Source organism: Chiloscyllium punctatum, chromosome 32 (genome assembly GCF_047496795.1).
Source record: "Chiloscyllium punctatum isolate Juve2018m chromosome 32, sChiPun1.3, whole genome shotgun sequence".
NCBI classification, from domain to species: domain Eukaryota; kingdom Metazoa; phylum Chordata; class Chondrichthyes; order Orectolobiformes; family Hemiscylliidae; genus Chiloscyllium; species Chiloscyllium punctatum.
Genome location: NC_092770.1, coordinates 52,905,112 through 52,923,447, shown reverse-complemented (window position 1 = coordinate 52,923,447; position 18,336 = coordinate 52,905,112). Strand labels below are relative to the sequence as shown.

The following is an 18,336-nucleotide window of genomic DNA, read 5'->3' as shown; positions in this document are numbered from 1 at the left end:
CACAGTTCCGTAAGATACTTCAACAATTACAGCTCAGACTGCCCTTTGTTTGCTTTGGATTCAAGCAAGAGCGTTACCATGGCAACAAGATCTCTTTGACTCTATTCAATACTTGTCAAAGCAGTGACCCATGATTTGCAACCAGATCTTCTCTGGAAGTTCATACACAATTGAAGGAAGGATTTGCTTTTGCCTTCATAGCACCATAACCTGTAGAGTCACTTTGTGAGCACTTTTCCCTCGGTCATAACTAAAATGATGGCCACTTGGGGCAATCTCAGAAGGCAGAAGACACCATCAGGACTCACAAGAGTTTGCTTTCAGAGGAGAAAATTGGATTAGCAAATAAAAATGGCTATAAAATCTGTGAAAAAGTTGACAATTGGACACATTTTTTCCAGTTACATCAAAACATTTTCATATTTGCAAACTGGATTCAAACATTAGCTGTTTCTTCAGTTAGTAATGGAGTTAATCTAAACAAATGAGAGATGAAACATTTTGGAAGAGTTAATGCAGGGGAGAAGTATACAGTAAATGGCAGAACCCTTAGAAGTATTAATATACAGCAGGATCCAGGCATAGGGTCCACAGTTTCCTGAAACTGGCAACAGACGTGGATTAGATGGTCCAGAAGGCGTATGGCATACTGCCTTCATCAGCTGGGACACAGAGTATAAACATTGGCAAGTCATGATGCAGCTGTCTCGAACTTTAGTTGGGCCACATTTGGAATATTGCGTGCAGTTCAGGTCGCCAGTACTAGAATAGTATGGAGGCTTGAGAGAGGGTACAGAAATGGCTTCCCACAATGTTGCCTAGTTTGGAGTGTACTGGCCATGAGGAGAGATTGGACAAACAGCAGGAACTGAGGAGTGTTGTGGAGAAAATAGAGAGAAATACCAGGAGACGCAGAGAGTTCTTCAAGAAGTAGGTCTTTTATTTGCAAACAAAAAATCATGGCACTGAGAAAGCAGATTCTCAAATGCCCCCGAACCTGAGGGTGTGTGGAGGTTTATATCTTTTTAATCATGTTTCAAGTTAGCTTATCAGCATGTCCAACTATATTAATCAAAATACCTCACTCTAGCTACACAATAAACCAGTGATGTTAGTTCCCATTATCTCTTTAGAATAACATTAAGTAGAATGTACAACTAATGTCACGGTTAGATATTTATTGCTAACTATGCTACAGTGATCTTCCATTGCAGACTAACCTGTCATGATAGATAGTTAGCTATTCCATCTGTTACAATAGCCTCCTGTCTCAAGCTGACACTATTAACTAGATATTTTAATGTCATGTCCCAAATATTTATTGTCCCAATCCTGTCATAACACGTTACAGAGAAACTTGCTTTATTACTTGCGTTATCTCATCTCGCCATAGTGACCTTTCAGCCTTAACCTTACTCTGCTAAATGGTGTAAGAATATTCCACTATGCTTATCCCATCCTGCCTTTTACAGAACACAGGTTGCCAGTGGTCTTCATGCTTTAACCCTTCCCGTGCTTTCATGCTCTTTATTTTCCATAGGAGCAACCTGATAAAAAGTTTACAAAATTATGTGAGGCATGGATAGTCAGAGTCATTTTCTCAGGGCAGAAACTACTAAAGGACATAGGTTTAAGGTAAAAGGGGGTACGTTTAGAAGGGATGTGAGATGCAAGTTTTTTTTTTAAGAGCAGCGGGTGGTAAGTGCTTGGACTGTACTACCAGAGGAGGTGGTAGAAGCAGACACAACAGCAAGATTTAAGAGACATCTTTACGGATACGTATATAGGGAGGGAATAAAGGGATACAGACAGCATAAAGGGAAAAAGGTGTTTGGTTTAGAAAGGCATTTGGGGTCGGAGCAGGCTTGGTGGGCCAAGGGGCTTGTTCCTGTTCTCTGTTCTTAACCCTGAATATAGTTAGAGAGCACTGCTGCCTGATTACAGGTGATAGCTTTTTCTAATATTTTCAACACTAACCATCCAACAAAAAGAGGGATGAAACTCGAGAAATTGAACTGACCATGGAAGATCAAGGAGCGTTATATAATCTGCCCTCAGGTGCATCAAGGATTATTTTCATATATGCCCTTAAATTTAATAGAATGAATTTAAATCCATATTGGTTGCATTTGAATATAGGTCCCATATATGAAAGGTTAGTGTGCAGATAATCTGCACCACTACATTTCCAATACATTAAGAGAAACACAAACATGAGAAAAAGTGATTTCCACCTCCCCTTGTTTCAGGATTTGGTGTTGGTGGCTCGTGTCTAGTTTTGGGCCACCTTCCTGTCACTTCTCATAGTCCTGAAATGTGGCACTCTTGCATACAGAATCTGATCAGTCCTCACAATCATGGCTGTGATAACTCAAGGCCAATTGAATACAGTCAATGTTACAACATCCTACTTCAAAAAAAGCAACAATGACCGTAGAATCCCTACAGCAGGGAAGCAGGCCACTTGGCGCCTTGAGTCCACACCAACCCTCCGAAGAGCATTCCACTTCGACCCTCAACCCTACTCCTATCCCTGTAACCTTGTATTTCCCTGGCTAATCCATCTAACCTACACATCCCTGGACACTATGGGCAATTTAGCTTGGCCAATCCACCTAACCTGCACATCTTTGGTGTGTGTGAGGAAATCGGAGCACCTGGAGGAAACCTATGGAGAGAACATGCAAATTCCAGACAGAGCGGTTACCTGAGGCTGGAATCGAACCAGTGTCCCTGGTGTAAGGTAGAGGGCTAAAATTGTGCAGAATAAGGGAACAGATGTTGGTCCTGCAAAAGCTTACATGATAAAATTAGGTTGCGCATGCAAATACTAAACAGTGAGAAGCGAAAACAGGTAGAATTATCTCTGACTAATAAGGCAGAGCAACTGTGGAGTAGGGTGTACCAGGTGTAGGAGAATAGGAGAAGCGAAAACAAGTAGAATTATCTATGACTAAAAGGGCAGAGCAACCGTGGAGTAGGATGTACCAGTAACAGGAGAATAGTGTGCCAGTCGCAGGACGGATGTGGCCAATGGACGGAATTTAGTTTGGCAGGATGATCGCACAAAGACAGCAAACTATGCCAGGATAGTCACATATAATGAATGAGATAAATAAGAGTAAGGGGTGACAGGCTTAGGGTAATGGGAGAAGTAAACAGAGGCAGAGTGAAAGCTAGAGCTTGTGATAAGCTATAAGCTACAGCAAAAGTAACCAATGGGGTGAAAGGGGAGGACCGAGAGACGTAGCTGAACTCAGATCGAGGTGCCTACTCGTTAGACACCCATCTCAATAAAATTCGCTGCATCAGAATTTGACTCGGACTGAAATTTATTGATAAGTGAGCTTCGTTTCTCACACTGGCATGGAGGGAGCAGTACTAACCACCCCAAAGTCAACCTCAACTGAAAAGCCTACCATTCCCAGGCAAGTCAATGAAAATAACAAAGAGAAAGTCTTCCTTTCAACAAGACTTGAAAACAAAAACAAGACACCTCAGATGGATTGTAGCATTCAGAATATCTTTAATTGTTCAAAGATCTGTACGCTAATGTCTCAAGATATTCAAACCTTTCTCAGTGATTTGACCATCTTCCTCCACCTGCAAGATTTGCAAAAACCTTTGCAAACAATCCAGATGTTTACAGATGAGACTCCTCAGCATTAGACCAAACGAGTGACAGGGCATCCAGCCACATCATCCAGGATAAGTACACTGAAAACGTCATTAAAGAAGCTGGGGTGATATTTGCAGGCTCTGGCACAGTCAGGGCTAAAATTCACCTCCAAAATTTGGGGCTGCATGATCGGTTTTCCTGTTTAAAAAAAAACAAACAGTGATGCAGTATTTTAAACGCTTGAGTACAAATTAGAGTACAACTCAAAATTCACTCCATTTCGAGGTGCTATTAGATTTACACCAGAGACACATAATACATTTACGGCAAAATTAGTTGAGTTATTGCAATAGTACTTCTTTGAATACAGGGTTCTTCTTCCTCCCAAAGATTTGAACAGAATCAAACTTTCCCATTCTGAATCAGACTTCCCCACTTGGAATGAGACGTCCCCACTTGGAAGGAAAGCTGCATAAAATTTGTCATATGTAAAAGAAATGTGAATTCAAATTTTATTGCAGGTGTGGCCTGTTTAAAGCCATGGAATGTAAAAGCCTCATTGGAATTGTTCGCCCAACCCAGAACCGAAAAAGAGAAATATAATTCTGCAAGTCACTTTACATGAGGAATAAAAATTCTAGTTCCTCCAAAATCAGCCACTCCATAAACAAGTCAACATGTTCAAACAAATAATAAATGCATTGTCCCACACCAATGACTTTTTCTGTTCTTTGGTCCCAGCCCGCCATCACTACCAACAGTCTTATGTTCAACTACAAGAGCATTACGTCTGCCTCCATTCCTCTACCATCAAGCAATCCACCTCAACAGAAGCACTTTACAATATGCTGCATTGCCTTGTGTAAGATAGATCAGAAAACCATGACACTTGGTACCTGAATCTTACAATAAAGTTTTAAAATATCGAATTAAGCAACTGTTATCAGACATAAGCCAGGCTCCAAATCAACCTTGTGGCCAATCAGAAATATACAGACAAGAACTGCATATTATCATTATTTGATCCAGTGATGCTGATCGTGAAATGCCCCAATTTGATGTCTGCGTTCCAAAAACTAAGATAATATTGCAGCACAGCCTCAGATACCAAGGAGTATTTCTCAGGTGTACATTTGCTTAGATCTCCTCCTGAGTTACAGTGAGGGGCAGCGTTACAGTGCCTATGCTGATCACACATGGAATTCCTTGTCACAAATTGTCACTACAATCTTGCAGACCTGGCAGAACTCAACTGAGTATCAATGGGATGGATTCAGTGTGTTTTAGTGGATGGCTTGGGACAAAATGGGTTTGCACGGAGTTGATCTAAGGCTGCCATACAGGGGTCCTTAATGACTCAATGTTTCTCAATCTTGACTGATTAAATCAAATTGATATTAATTAAATAGTTTGTTTTTCCAACCAGCATTGTACTTACGGAGATGGTTCAATCGTTTTAAAAAAAACTTTTATTTTATCAAATGTTGAAACTTCTGCCGTCTTTATCATGATCATTGATATTTCAGTAACAGCACTGCACTTCCTAAGAGACTCCACTTTTAAATGTTACTTGCTATCCAGGTTGCTGGTCCTGAAACTAGCTATTCACAGAATCTTTAGTGTGGAAACAGTCCATCTGGCCCAAAAAGTCCACACCAACCCTCCGAAGAGTATCCTGCCCAGACCCTTTCCCCTACCCTATTACTCTACATTTCCCCTGACTCATGCACCTACCCTACACAACCCAGAACATTAGGGGCAATTTAGCTTGGCCAATTCACTTAATCTGCACACTTCTGGATTGGAGGAGGAAAGTGGAGCACCTGATAGAAAACCAGGCAGACATGGAGAGAATGTGCAAACTCTACATAAACTGCCGCCCAAGGTGGGAATTGAACCCAGGTCCTTGGCGCTGTGAGGCAGCAGTGCTAACCACTGAGCCACCATGTCGCCCCATTCCCCAGACCTTTCTTCCCTTTCTGGATCATTGTAACTTGGTCTCTAATCTACCTTCCATTTCCAACTTTTCATGCAGCTTTCCTCTTGACATTGTGTGCTATTTCTATCAAACAATTGGCATTCATCAAACATTGTGCAAGATGATTTTAAAGTACTTTCACAGAGGGAGAAAGCATGTGAAAGTGAAATCATAGGACAGTACATCATGGAAGCAGAACATGTACTCCATCAAGACTGCACCCGTTTTCTCTGCATTCTCAAAACTTCCCTGACAGAGAAATGATCACATTTTAAAGTCATAACAGCCAATAATATTCACAACTCCCATTGAGTAAAGGCTCAGCATTCTCGGCTTTGCTGAATAACTTGCACTTCTCACTGCTCTCCACCAAAGTCTTCTCTCTTCGTTAATCGCATCTTCAGAGGCATATATATACTAGTTTGCGACTTTACCACAATCTTGCACAGACATTCTGTTCCCCAGTGCCTGCTCACTAATTACCAGCTTTAACTCACTTTTGCAAACGGCCACACGTGGGTTTGAATGTTAAACCCTGAATGGGGTGGGGAGGGTGGTGGTCAAGTGTCATCATGATCCGCGTGGGGGTTACAGTATCTGTTGTGGGATTCGTGGTCTGTGAAACTGGAACACATAATTTAAGGTAACAAGGCAGCACGTTTCCAGAGGAATGCTGAATCCACGGGCTGTATACAGAACCTATAGAATTTTGAAAGATAACACATAACTTATTCACTATCTACAGCTTCTTCCTTCAACATTCTGGGATGCAGCTCATCTGGTCCAGAGAGTGTGACAAGTTTAATCCAGTTAACATTTTAATTACCACATCTTTACTAATAATAACTTCTTGATATTCCTCAGTTTCCTAAGTCCCTCAATCATTTAGTACTTATGGGAGATTTTCTGTATCTGTTTGGATGAATAAAGGTACAAAGTAATTGTTTAGTTTCTCTGCCCTTTCCCCGTTCTCTATTACAAATTCTATTGTTCCCATTTGCGGTGAGCTCATATTTTTCTCAGTTAATCTTTTCCTTTCATATATCTAAGGAAGCCTTTACAAACCATCCTTATAGTTCCTACTGGTTCTCATTCATTTTCTCTTTTCCCTTTATCAGTTCTTTGGTTTTTCCTTTACTGGGTTCTAAATTGCTTCCAATCTTCAAACTTCCAGTTTTTCTGGCATCCTTATCCACTACTTCCTTCGATCTGCTTTTTGCGTGCAGGACAAAGAAAAAAATCATCTTTACTGGTGTGATGATGCTGCTCCTTTAACAGGGTTATGCTTGTGCTTGGCGATTTTTTCCAGCCAGGTTGTAAAAGCAGCGATTCGGAAAAGTCTAGATTGGAAGGGTTTTAGGACCAAATTGATTAGAGCTAACAGATCAGGCAATAGGCTTTCGAGCTTTATAGAAGAAACTTGTACAATGATAGGGAAGTGGCCAGTTCTCCCAGCTCAGCTTTTCTCTGGTTCGGTTTGGTTTGGTTATAAGCAGGCTGACCGTTCACTGAAAGCAATCAGTCAGTTGTGAAGCTGCTGGACCCAAAGAAGCAGGTCCATGCTGGTCCTCCCTCTGTCTGACTTCTCTCCAGTAAGAACTTGGGTTAGATCTTACTTTTTTTTTGCAAAGGGGTGTTTATGGGGATTATCGCAAGTATTTGGAACAGCATCATAAGATTGGATAGCCTGTTTGGTTTTCAGATATGTTAAGTTATTCTGTATTCTGTTTTCTTTTGTTTGTATTTCATTCGGTAATCTTGTAAATAAATTCTGTTTTGTTTAAAACTGAGTGGTTGGACCATCTGGAACATTCCTGGAATATCCACTTTACACCTGCTTAAAACAGTGAGCAATGTAAGGGTCTCACCTACTTTCTTGCAATGCTTTGAGGCAGTCTGGCCTGGTCCATAACACTTGTGTGAATTTCTCAGTAGGCTCTCTAGAAACCTTTGCTCATTGGAACAAATTTTAGCCAACATCAAGACTTCCAATGAAAAATAATGTTTATTCACACCGTGGATTTACAACTGGCTTGGTTGCTGTATATACCCTGACCATTGAAATTCAAAGGAATAAAACACTTACCATCACTATCAGTGTCCCATTTCAACATGAGATCAATAGCATATATTGCCCGGGATGATGAATAATTGCAGATACCAAAGGGAGCATCTTTGGCTGTAGCCACTTGAAACAGTTCAACAAACGATTTATGTATTTCTTCCTGTAACCAAAATGATAAGTTAAAAATAATGCACAAAGTAAAAACTACAAGGAAAGTAATTCAACTTTAAAATAAGCCTAAACATTTTCTGGATCACAGTGGATTTCCCATGATTTTGCCCATATTAAATGAAAGGCTATCTGAATTTATGACAAGGGCAGTTAGATTTTAATGAGCTACAATTTGATGGAGTTCAGACTGTCATGATGTGCCCACTTGGCAAGATGTTTCTTCTTCAGCTTTTAGCCTGGAATATTTTTGCCCTGCTGTTGGTGGTGATGGGAGGAGGGGGGAGTTAAAGATAAGAGATCGTATGTGACCTATGCTGAATAATCCAGTCGACAGTATACCACCTTAACTAATGAATTTACAGGATCGAGAGAAAAAAAATGAAAGTAGGACTGTGATTGAGAATAGCTGCATTCAATGTCAATCAGGTACAAGACGGGGAATACGGTGAGGGTTTAAAGGAAAAGAATTCCAAAATTTTAAAAATCTAACGTAACTTGTTTAAAATTTCTAGCCTGAAGGAATAAAGCCACACTCTTTCAAGGCTGTCACTTTCAGCTCTAAGAAGTACCAAATCTACCTCAGACTACTCTGTAAATCTCTGGTCCTAACCGGCGTTTTCTTTGGCATCATGGTGGGTCCGGTCTGAGATTTCAACATGGGGCCGGTCAGGTCCTCGAGCTCAGAGCCATGAAATGGACCACGTGGACTTGTCTTCAATTCTCTTTTTCTTTAATTTCTTTATTTTTCTTTGTTATATTATCGTGGAATGATTGTTAATTTTAACTTTTAACTTCTTTATTTTTCTGATTCATGAAGATAATTTTGTACTTTTGAAGGTCCTGTATTGCTGGGCTTTTTATTTCTTTTGTTATAACGCTTTTTTACCCTCTAAGGTTCTATACTCAAGAATATATACCTAGGTACCTAAGATAGCACTGCAAGTGGCTGCTTGTAGACTTTCCACTGTACTGGTGTGAGTACATAGAGTCATAGAGATGTACAGCATGGAAACAGACCCTTCGGTCGAACTCGCCCATGCCGACCAGATATCCCAACCCAATCTAGTCCCACTTGCGAGCACTTGGCCCATAACCCTCCAAACCCTCCCTATTCATATACCCACCCAGACGTCTTTTAAATGTTGCAATTGTACCAGCCTCCACCAATTCCTCTGGGAGCTCATTCCATAGACACACCACCCTCTGCGTGAAAAAGTTGCCCCTTAGGATTCTTTCATATCTTTCCCCTCTCACCCTAAACCAAGCCCATATACAGTCTCTAACTGGACTCCGCCACCCCAAGGAAAAGACATGACAATAAAACTAACTCAATTTAAGTTATTTCAAGGGGAAGGGGTTTCATAATTTTGAACAGCAGGTGTGGCTAGCTGTATCATGTTGCTTCTTTGCAACAAACCCCAAAGTGATTTCCTCCACTAACAGGATGTTGTTGTCAAGTCAAAAGCATGTTCTGCCAATTACACAAATGTGACAATTTACATGAGTCGCAATGCTGGTTTAGTGCGATTTTCCCCTGTCTATATTCAGCTATTGAAATCCCCAACCATCATTGTTCTATGATATTTAATTTTACATATTTCTGAAATTTGCCTACAGATATATTCCTCTGTCTCACTACCTTTTTTTTGGGGGGGGGGGGGTGTGTTAGGCAAGAGCACAGTTATGGTGACAATCAGCAAATGTTATATTTTCCTGTTTCTTCCTTGCAACCAAAAAGGTTTAATCTCTGAACTGTCTGTTATAGCCTTCCTTGGTAGACCTGAGTTATCCTTATTAATACCAGCCTATCCCTCCTAAACATTTTTGTGGGTGGGAATGTTTAGTTCTCATTCCAGGTCATGTTTAAACCGGGTCTCCATTTCAGCAATTATATCACAGCCCCATGTGCAAACTTGCGCCTAAGTTGTCAATTTTATCTGTGACATTCCTCCCCTTAACAAACATACTTCCAATGCCATGCTGGTTGGCTTAGCTTTATCCCTGTGACTAAGTCCTGCACTGGATGCATTATTCTCTGTTCTGTTGCTTGTCCCTCCTCGTTTACTGTGCATCCTGTCTCCAATCTCTGCCCTCTCTTCTCGTACATCCTGGTCCCCCAATACTTCAACCGACACTGAACTGATGAAAGGTGAGGATATTGGTCCCAGACCTTTTCAGCTAACACAGGGCTAGTCCCAATAACACATGAATCTGAAGTCTTCTGTCCTGATACAAACAGCTTTTCATCTCTTTGTTGGTGAGGTTTCTGAACTAACTGAACCTGTTAGTCGCATTAAAAACCAAAAGAACTACAGATACTGGAATTCTGAGGAAGGGGTCACTGGACCCAAAGTGTTAACCCTGATTTCTCTCCGATGCCGCCAGACCTGCTGAGTCTTTCCAGCAATTCCTGCTTTTGTTTCTGTAGTCGAATTAACTGCTCTGAAACAAATACAGGGTCTGATTTTAACCTTAAATCCACATTCCTCTCTACTGCCAATAACTTCTCACACTCTTGCTTACCAAGAATACATCCATTTCTGCCTTGCTTCGACTTTTCAGGAAGAATGTTCCAAAGACTCACGACTCCCTCTGGAGGAAAGAAATTCTTCCCATTCTGGTCATAAATGGGCAAGCCCTAATCCTTAAATGGTGGACCCCCCCATCCCCCCAACCCCCAACTCTATTTTAAAATCTCCCACAAGAACAAACATCCTTTTTTAAGAAAAATCACTCTTGGATGTAGATGTTGGTCTATCTACCATTTATTAATCATCTCTAGTTGCTCTTGAGAAGATGGTGAACTATCTTCCTGTACTGCTGCAATCCATTTGATGAAGGCAAAATTACAATGTCAATAGGTACTGGGAATCTGCATCCACCCTATCAACACCCTTCAGTATCTTATATGTTTCCATCAAACTCTGACTAGCTGTTTTTAATTTTCTCTCATATTCCTTCCCTTCTTATTAATCTTTAAGTCATTCTATGTTTTGTTAAAAAAAACATGGTCCAATCTTCTGCACCCATCTTTGTGCAATAACGTGTTTTTTAAGTGGACACAATTTTAAATTTTCTTAAGTTATCCACAAAAAGGGGGCAATCCTCTTGGAATTTTTATTTCTTGTTGGAATTATCTATTCTGTATTTTCTGCAATATCCCATTAAATGTCTGCTTCTGCACAGCAAATGACCTATCATAGAGTCATACAGCATGGAAACAGACCCTTCGGTCCAACCAGTTCCACACCGAACATAATCCAAAAGTAAACTAGCCTCACCTGCCTGTTCCTGGCCCACATCCTTCCAAATGTCCTATTCATGTATCCATCCAAATGTCTTTTAAACATTGTAAATGTATCCATTCCACAACTTCCTCAGGAAGTTCATTCCACCCATGAACCACCCTCTGTGTAAACAAAATGTGGCTCTTTTGTCTTTTTTTTAAAAAAGGTCACTCTTCTCTCACCTTGAAAATGTGCCCCTAATCTTGAAATTCCCCATTTTAGGGAAAAGACAACTAGCATCAATTCTATCATTATTTTATAAACTTCTAGCAGCTCACCTCTCAACTTCCTACGCTCCAGTGAAAAAAGTCCCAGCCTATCCAGCCTCGCTTAAACTAACTTGCCAGTCTCTTTAGCTAGCTTTATTGTCGTGACCTGGTAAGTGCTTTTATTTATGTTTAAAAGGATAGTCTTGCAAACACTCTTCTCGTGCTGAAATGGAATAAACAGTTTATTCATGTTATGATTGCTGCCACCCAGAGGCAGCTTTTGTGTGAGGTCATTAATTAACTATGTCTCACGTACAGTAGATGTCTGATATAGAGTACTCTCTGGCTGACTCAAGAACATGCCATTCTAAGAAACCGTTTTGGAAACATTTTTTGAATTCTTCCACTTGGCTCTTTCTGCTTATCTGAATTTTCCAGTCAATTTACAAGTTCAAAACCCCTATGGCGATGACTACTTTATTGACAAGCTCCCTGAAATATCCCAATGAATACATTTTTAAAATGTGTAACCGTAATCAAAACAACAGCAAATGCAATCACTGGAGCCCACCTCTGTGTTTTTCCAGGAATAGTTGGGGTATTGCTTCTCAAACATTGGAATAAATTCATCATAGTGGACCTGTGAATAATTAACAATTCAGTAAATAAAGCGAACAACTCAAAAGCAGTATATTAACGCAATAAAGGTAAAGGCAGCATAACACGTGTGTAGAAACCTCTACTGTACTGAATTGTGTCACTTTAAAACCAATGAAAACATGCAAAGATAATTGTTAATTTGTCTCCGATATTTCCACTTTCTGACCATGACATTATGGAGATTGAAACACTGTTAGCATAGCAGTATCAACGACTGATGAAAAACCTTGTTTTTGTTTCACTTCTTTCCCCTCAAAGCTCCTCTTGTCTCGTAATAATGAGCAACAAAGTAACATTGGTAGTCAACAATAGCTACCAGTTTGACCAAATCCACAATGATTTTTGCAAAAGAACCTGCTGCTGTCAGAGTACTGCACATATTCTGTTGTAAAGCAATTCTGAATCCCATTATCACCCCATTAGCTCCCAAACCTAAAATGTACCAGGTCACATCACATAATAAAGATCATAGGCATCACTTTAGGTCATAAAGAAATGTAAAACAAAAGCAGAAACACTGAGAATATGTAGTAGTTGAGTCAACAGTTATACAGAAAACGGATAAGTTAAGGTTTAAAGCACAGTCTCTTCTTGAGAATTGAAAAATAATACCGATAAAGATAAATGGTGTGCAAATAGCCAAGTGTAGGCGGCTTAGGAAACTGCAACAAAATGTGATGTGGTGGTGTGGAGTAATACCGGTTTTTAACAAGAAAATTTTCGCTAAATTCTGATGTTTCTGAAATCAGTCTTCATTCCACAGGTTTCAAGATTGAGTGCGACAAAGAAATATATTATTATTGACACTTACATTGAACTTTGTTGGAACAAAAGAATGTTTGCGTGGAAAACAGAAAGGGGTTTGAGGAATTATAGGGACTTCAGGGCTGTACTAGTGAACACAGTACATGTAGGAGAAAGTGAGGACTGCAGATGCTGGAGATCAGAGCTGAAAAATGTGTTGCTGGAAAAGCGCAGCAGGTCAGGCAGCATCAAAGGAGCAGGAGAATCGATGTTTCAGTACATGTGTTTTGCAAATCATCCAATGCACATTTGGTTTTTCAACTTAAAGGCAATTGCACTACAAACAGCCAATGTAGTACAGTAAGTGAAAAACGACCCACATAAATTGTTGTGTCACACAGAACGACCGGTGCTTAAGGTGATGACTGGGCAGAAATTGTGCATGGGAGCACGTGAAGAAGGGGTCAGTTGGCGGTCAGGATTTGCAGTAGATGTTAGTGGAAGGCCTACCCTTTCAGTCTGGACAGCAACAGTTCAGGAAGGTCAGAGAGCAACAGGCAGTGGAAGTAAATTTAATGAGATTCCCAGAAACAGATTTGAAACAAGCAATACCACTAAAATCAGTGGAAGTAAACAGAAGTCCAGGGAATGATCTAAGTGAAATAAGCACAAGATGAATAAACTTATGAAGACTGGTATATCTGAGTGAGAGTAGTAACAGGACTGATTTGGAAAGGGTATGGAATCCAAGGAAAAGGTTAGAAAGATGGAGAAACATGATGTAGGGGGAAGGGGGATGTATTGATGGACTGTCCCAAGAAAGATGTTCAAGGCACACAGGTCCTTCAAGACATGCATGAACTGCCTAAATGTATGCAAATGGAGTTTTAACTTGAAAGTTGACCATTTTTACCATTCCATATGGAGGTCAAGCATTGAACTGAATGATGGAAAAAGCACAGCTTTCATGTTATGTTAAACCACAAGCTTTCAAGCTAATTAAGACATAGTGCATCTAAGCTGATTGAAACATAAAAGTCTTATGTACAAACAAGACATTCACTCCTGGGAACATAAAACCATTCAGATGCAGGAGAAATAAAAGCCTTATGCGAGTCACAAACATGTTGTATCCCCTCACAACTCTGTGATGAATTCATAAGGTGAACTGTAAAATGGAGACTTGCTTGTCTATTTTGGCTGGAACAGTCAGGTCGCTAATTCAGAAATTTTCCAGAACTTTCCATGAGAAGTCATGTACAGAATACGTCGAGACGTCACTTGAAAACTGGTGGTTTCCTTTATCATTTTTTTGTAGCAACCAGCAGTAGTAGTTTCACTTTTCAATTTATTGCTGAAATATTAATGCAGTGAGTGAAGGATTGTTTCCTAATTTATTTATTATAGGAATTAGTAATTAATCTTGCACCAAAGGATGATATTACATGTTATGCATATAGCAAGACTTTAAACGATCTCAGATTTGCTGATGGCATTGACGTTCAACAGATTTGCAGAGACTGCCTGACATGGTAATATGCAGAAAGAAGAATCTTTGAAGTGTACATTAGCATAATGACAGCAGTGATTAAGTAATTTTGGAAGCATCAGGAAGACATAAAAATCACTGTTGAAGGGATGCAGTTAACAGCTGGGCATATGTGTGTTTCTTGGTGAGTGAACATCAGAGAACCCAAAGTGTGATTAAGAAATCAAATTAAAAACTGGACTACTTTTGATGCTTTAGGAAGATTAAATGATATAATAAAGATATTTTGGATAAGCAGAGGCAAGAGTTTATGAAGCAACGATTATCCATATTGTCAAACAAGATATGATTGTTGCAATAGAAGAGTATTTGATGAACAAAACGTATTCACCACCAAAGGAAATTTGCTTAGATTATGCAAAGAATAAAGAATATTAAAAGGTGTATTTTTTTACAAATCAACACTCAACTAAACAACAAGTCCAAGGAAGATGGCTGTGATTGTTCAGCAAAAAAAAGTATAGGCATTCTGTTTTCTGCTCAGCACTGCCATCTTGCAGTCCTTGCTTGACTTGTTGCAGTGGATGTGGTATTACAGCACTAATAGGAACAGATTCAGTTTATAAATGTCACATAGCTTCTTCACTGTGAAGGTCAAATTTCACATTAATGATCCTATGGGCCAAGACCCAACCTGAATCCAAATTTGGAACACTGAGAATCCATACACCAGGAACCATATTCCAAATGAATGAATTGTCACGGAGCTGAAGGAGGCCGCTCAGCCTGTTGTATATGCACTAGCTCTCTAAGGATTTTAGGTTAGATTAGATTACTTACAGTGTGCAAACAGGCCCTTCGGCCCAACAAGTCCACACCGACCCGCCAAAGTGTAACCCACCCATACCCCTACATTTACCCCTTACCTAACACTACGGGCAATTTAGCATGGCCAATTCACCTGACTTGCACATCTTTGGACTGTGGGAGGAAACCCACACAGACACGGGGAGAATGTGCAAACTCCACACAGTCAGTCACCTGAGGCAGGAATTGAACCCAGGTCTCTGGCACTCTGAGGCAGCAGTGCTAACCACTGTGCCACCGTGCCACCTTTTGATTTACAACTAATCTCCTCCCTCTTCCTTGTAATTATGCATATTTACATAATTATCCTATGACCTTGTAAATGTTTCAACTGAACCTGGCTCCACCAAACTTCCATGCATTGCATTCCAGACCCTAACTACTTAGTGTCACAGAGTCATGGAGATGTAGCATGGAAACAGACCCTTCGCTCCAACTCATCCATGCTGACCAGACATCCTAAATTAATCTAGTTCCATTTGCCAGCACTTGGCCTAAACCCTTTCTATTCATATGCCCATTCAGATGCCTTTTAAATGTTGTAATTGTACCAGCCCCAACACTTCCTCTTGCAGCCCATTCCACCCTCTGTTATATCTTTCTTATATATCTTTTATATCTTTCCCTTCTCACCCTAAACCTATGCCCTCTCGCTCTGCACTCTCCCACCCCAGGGAAAAGACCTTATCTATTTATCCTATCCACGTGGCTCATGAATTTATAAACCCCTATAAAGGTCACCTCTCAGCCTTAGACACTCCAGGGAAACAGCCCCAGCCTTTCCCTATAGCTCAAACCCTCCAACCCTAGCAACATTCTTGTAAATCTTTTCTGAACCCTTCCAAGTTTCACAACATCCTTTCCAATCGGATGGAGGCCCACAATTGTTGTATGAAAATGTTTTTCTCGCCTTGCATTTGCTTCTTGTACAAAACCATGCCCTCGTGTTTTAGACTTTTTGATGAGCAGGAGAAATTTCTCCCTATCTACTCTATCCAGAACTCTCATAATTTTGAAAACTTCTATGAAATTTCTGCTTAGCCTTCTTCCCTCCAAGTCCCAACTTCTCCAACCTTAGGAAGGGTCTCTTTGGAATCATTCTCATAAAACTCTTCTACACTCTCTGACATATTCACATTTTTCCTACAGTGTGACACCCAGAGCTGCACACAGTACAACCTTTATTTTAGATTCCCTACAATATGGAAAGAGGCCCTTTGGCCCAACAAGTCCACACCAACCCTCCGAAGAGTAACCCACCCAGACCCATTCCCCTGACTAATGCACCCGACACTACGGGCAATTTAGCACGGCCAATTCACCTGACTTGCACATCTTTTGAATTGTGGGAGAAAACCGGAGCACCGGGAGGAAACCCACGCAGACACGAGGTGAATGTGCAAACTCCATACAGACAGTCGCCTGAGGCAGGAATCAAACCACTGAGCCACCGGGTTATAGTCTTACAGGTTTATTTGGAAGCGCTAGCTTTCGGGCACAATCACCTGATGAAGCAGCAGTGCTCCAAAAGCTAGTGTTTCCAAATAAACCTGTTGGATTATAACCTGGTGTTGTGTGATTTCTAACTTTGTAAACCTATTAATGAAGCCTGGAATATTGATGCTTTTTCATATTACAGCTCTCTCTACTTCTCCTGCCACCTTTAATAATTTGTATAGGTCTCTGCTTCTGCACACCTTTGAAAGCAGCACCCTTTAACTTCTGCTGCCTCTCTATTCTCTTTCTACATGTTCTCCACATGAATTCCATCTGCTATCTCCTGCCCAACGTATTACTGTCCTTTTGAAATTCTAAACTGACTACTCCACAGTTTGCAGTTCTCCCAAGTTGAATACTTTGCAATTGTCACATTCACACCAAGGTGGTAAAAACAATGACTGCAAATGCTGGAAATCAGATTCTGGATTAGTGGTGCTGGAAGAGCACAGCAGTTCAGGCAGCATCCAAGTAGCCTCGAAATTGACGTTTCGGGCAAAAGCCCTTCATCACACCAAGATCTAGATCACTATCGCAAATCAAGTGAAACAAAGATCTCAAAACTGGCCTGTGGGCAAGTCCACTGCAAACCTTCTTCCAGACTAAAAATAACCAGTAATTTTCTGTTTCCTTCCCGCAGCCAATTTTGTATTCACAATACTATTCTCCCCTTTGACTTCTAATCTCCCTCATAGGTCTGTTATGTGGCCCTGTATCAAACACCTTTTGGAAGGCCATGTACACCACAAGGTAGCCTGCCCCCCCCCTTCAACTCACTTTTACCAATTCAAAAAGAACTCCATGTTAGTGAAACATGATTGTCCCTTAGCAAATCCATTTGAATCTATCCATATTTTTCCATGCAAATATTAATTCCATCCCAAATAATTGTTTCTAGCCGATCCCCCACCACTGAAGTTAAACTGACTGCTCAGTAATTGCTGGGACATTGTATACAATCTCTTTGAAATACAGGTGTAATGCTTACAGTGCTCCAATCTGCCAGCCCGTAAATCCAGGGAAGGTCGAAAGATTGCCTGCACCTCCACAATTTCCACACTTATTTCCTTTAACATCCGCAGATACCAGTCCCATTCCTTGTCAATTTTACATACCGAAGCTTCTTCGATATGTTCTCTTTGCCAATTTGAAAGTTTTCTAGTGATGGCATTTTCTCTTCTGTCAGAATATTAAAGATCCCCCCCACCATTATAACTACTCTATGATATTTACACCTCTCTAATTTCCTTGCAGATTTGTTCCTATTTACTGGATGGTCTAATTGGTTTATAGATTGCACTGAGACGTGTAATTGCAACCTCTTTATTGCTTATCCCTAGCCAAGCTGATTCTGTCCTTGAACCCTCTGAAGCATCCTTTTTGTCAAGCAATCACCTTCAATAACAAAAACATCACCCCTTCCTTGTATCCCTTTTAGATTAGATTAGATTAGATTCCTTACAGTGTGGAAACAGGCCCTTCGGCCCAACCAGTCCACACCGACCCTCCGAAGAGTAACCCACCCAGACCCATTTCCCTCTGACAAATGCACCTAACATTATGGACAATTTAGCATAGCCAATTCACCTGATCCGCACATCTTTGGACTGTGGGAGGAAACCGGAGCACCCGGAGGAAACCCATGCAAATGCGGGGAGAATGTGCAAACTCCACACAGATGCCCAAGGTTGGAATCGAACCTAGGACCCTGATGGTGTGAGGCAGCAGTGCTAACCACTGAGCTACTGTG

General features: G+C 40.7%; 1 protein-coding gene across 2 annotated transcripts in view; it reads right to left on the bottom strand.

The window, feature by feature from the left end:
* Positions 1-3,502: 3,502 nt before the first annotated feature.
* Positions 3,503-18,336, bottom strand: part of ttll12 (tubulin tyrosine ligase-like family, member 12) — a 98,542-nt gene continuing 83,708 nt past the window's right edge. For both annotated transcript variants that reach the window (XM_072552387.1, XM_072552386.1), the window contains exons 12-14: positions 11,901-11,969; positions 7,684-7,822; positions 3,503-3,817 (exon numbers count right to left, since the gene is read on the bottom strand). In XM_072552387.1, the coding sequence (XP_072408488.1) occupies positions 3,666-3,817; positions 7,684-7,822; positions 11,901-11,969 (360 nt within the window). In that variant the 3' untranslated portion in view covers positions 3,503-3,665. The remainder of the gene's footprint in view (positions 3,818-7,683; positions 7,823-11,900; positions 11,970-18,336) is intronic.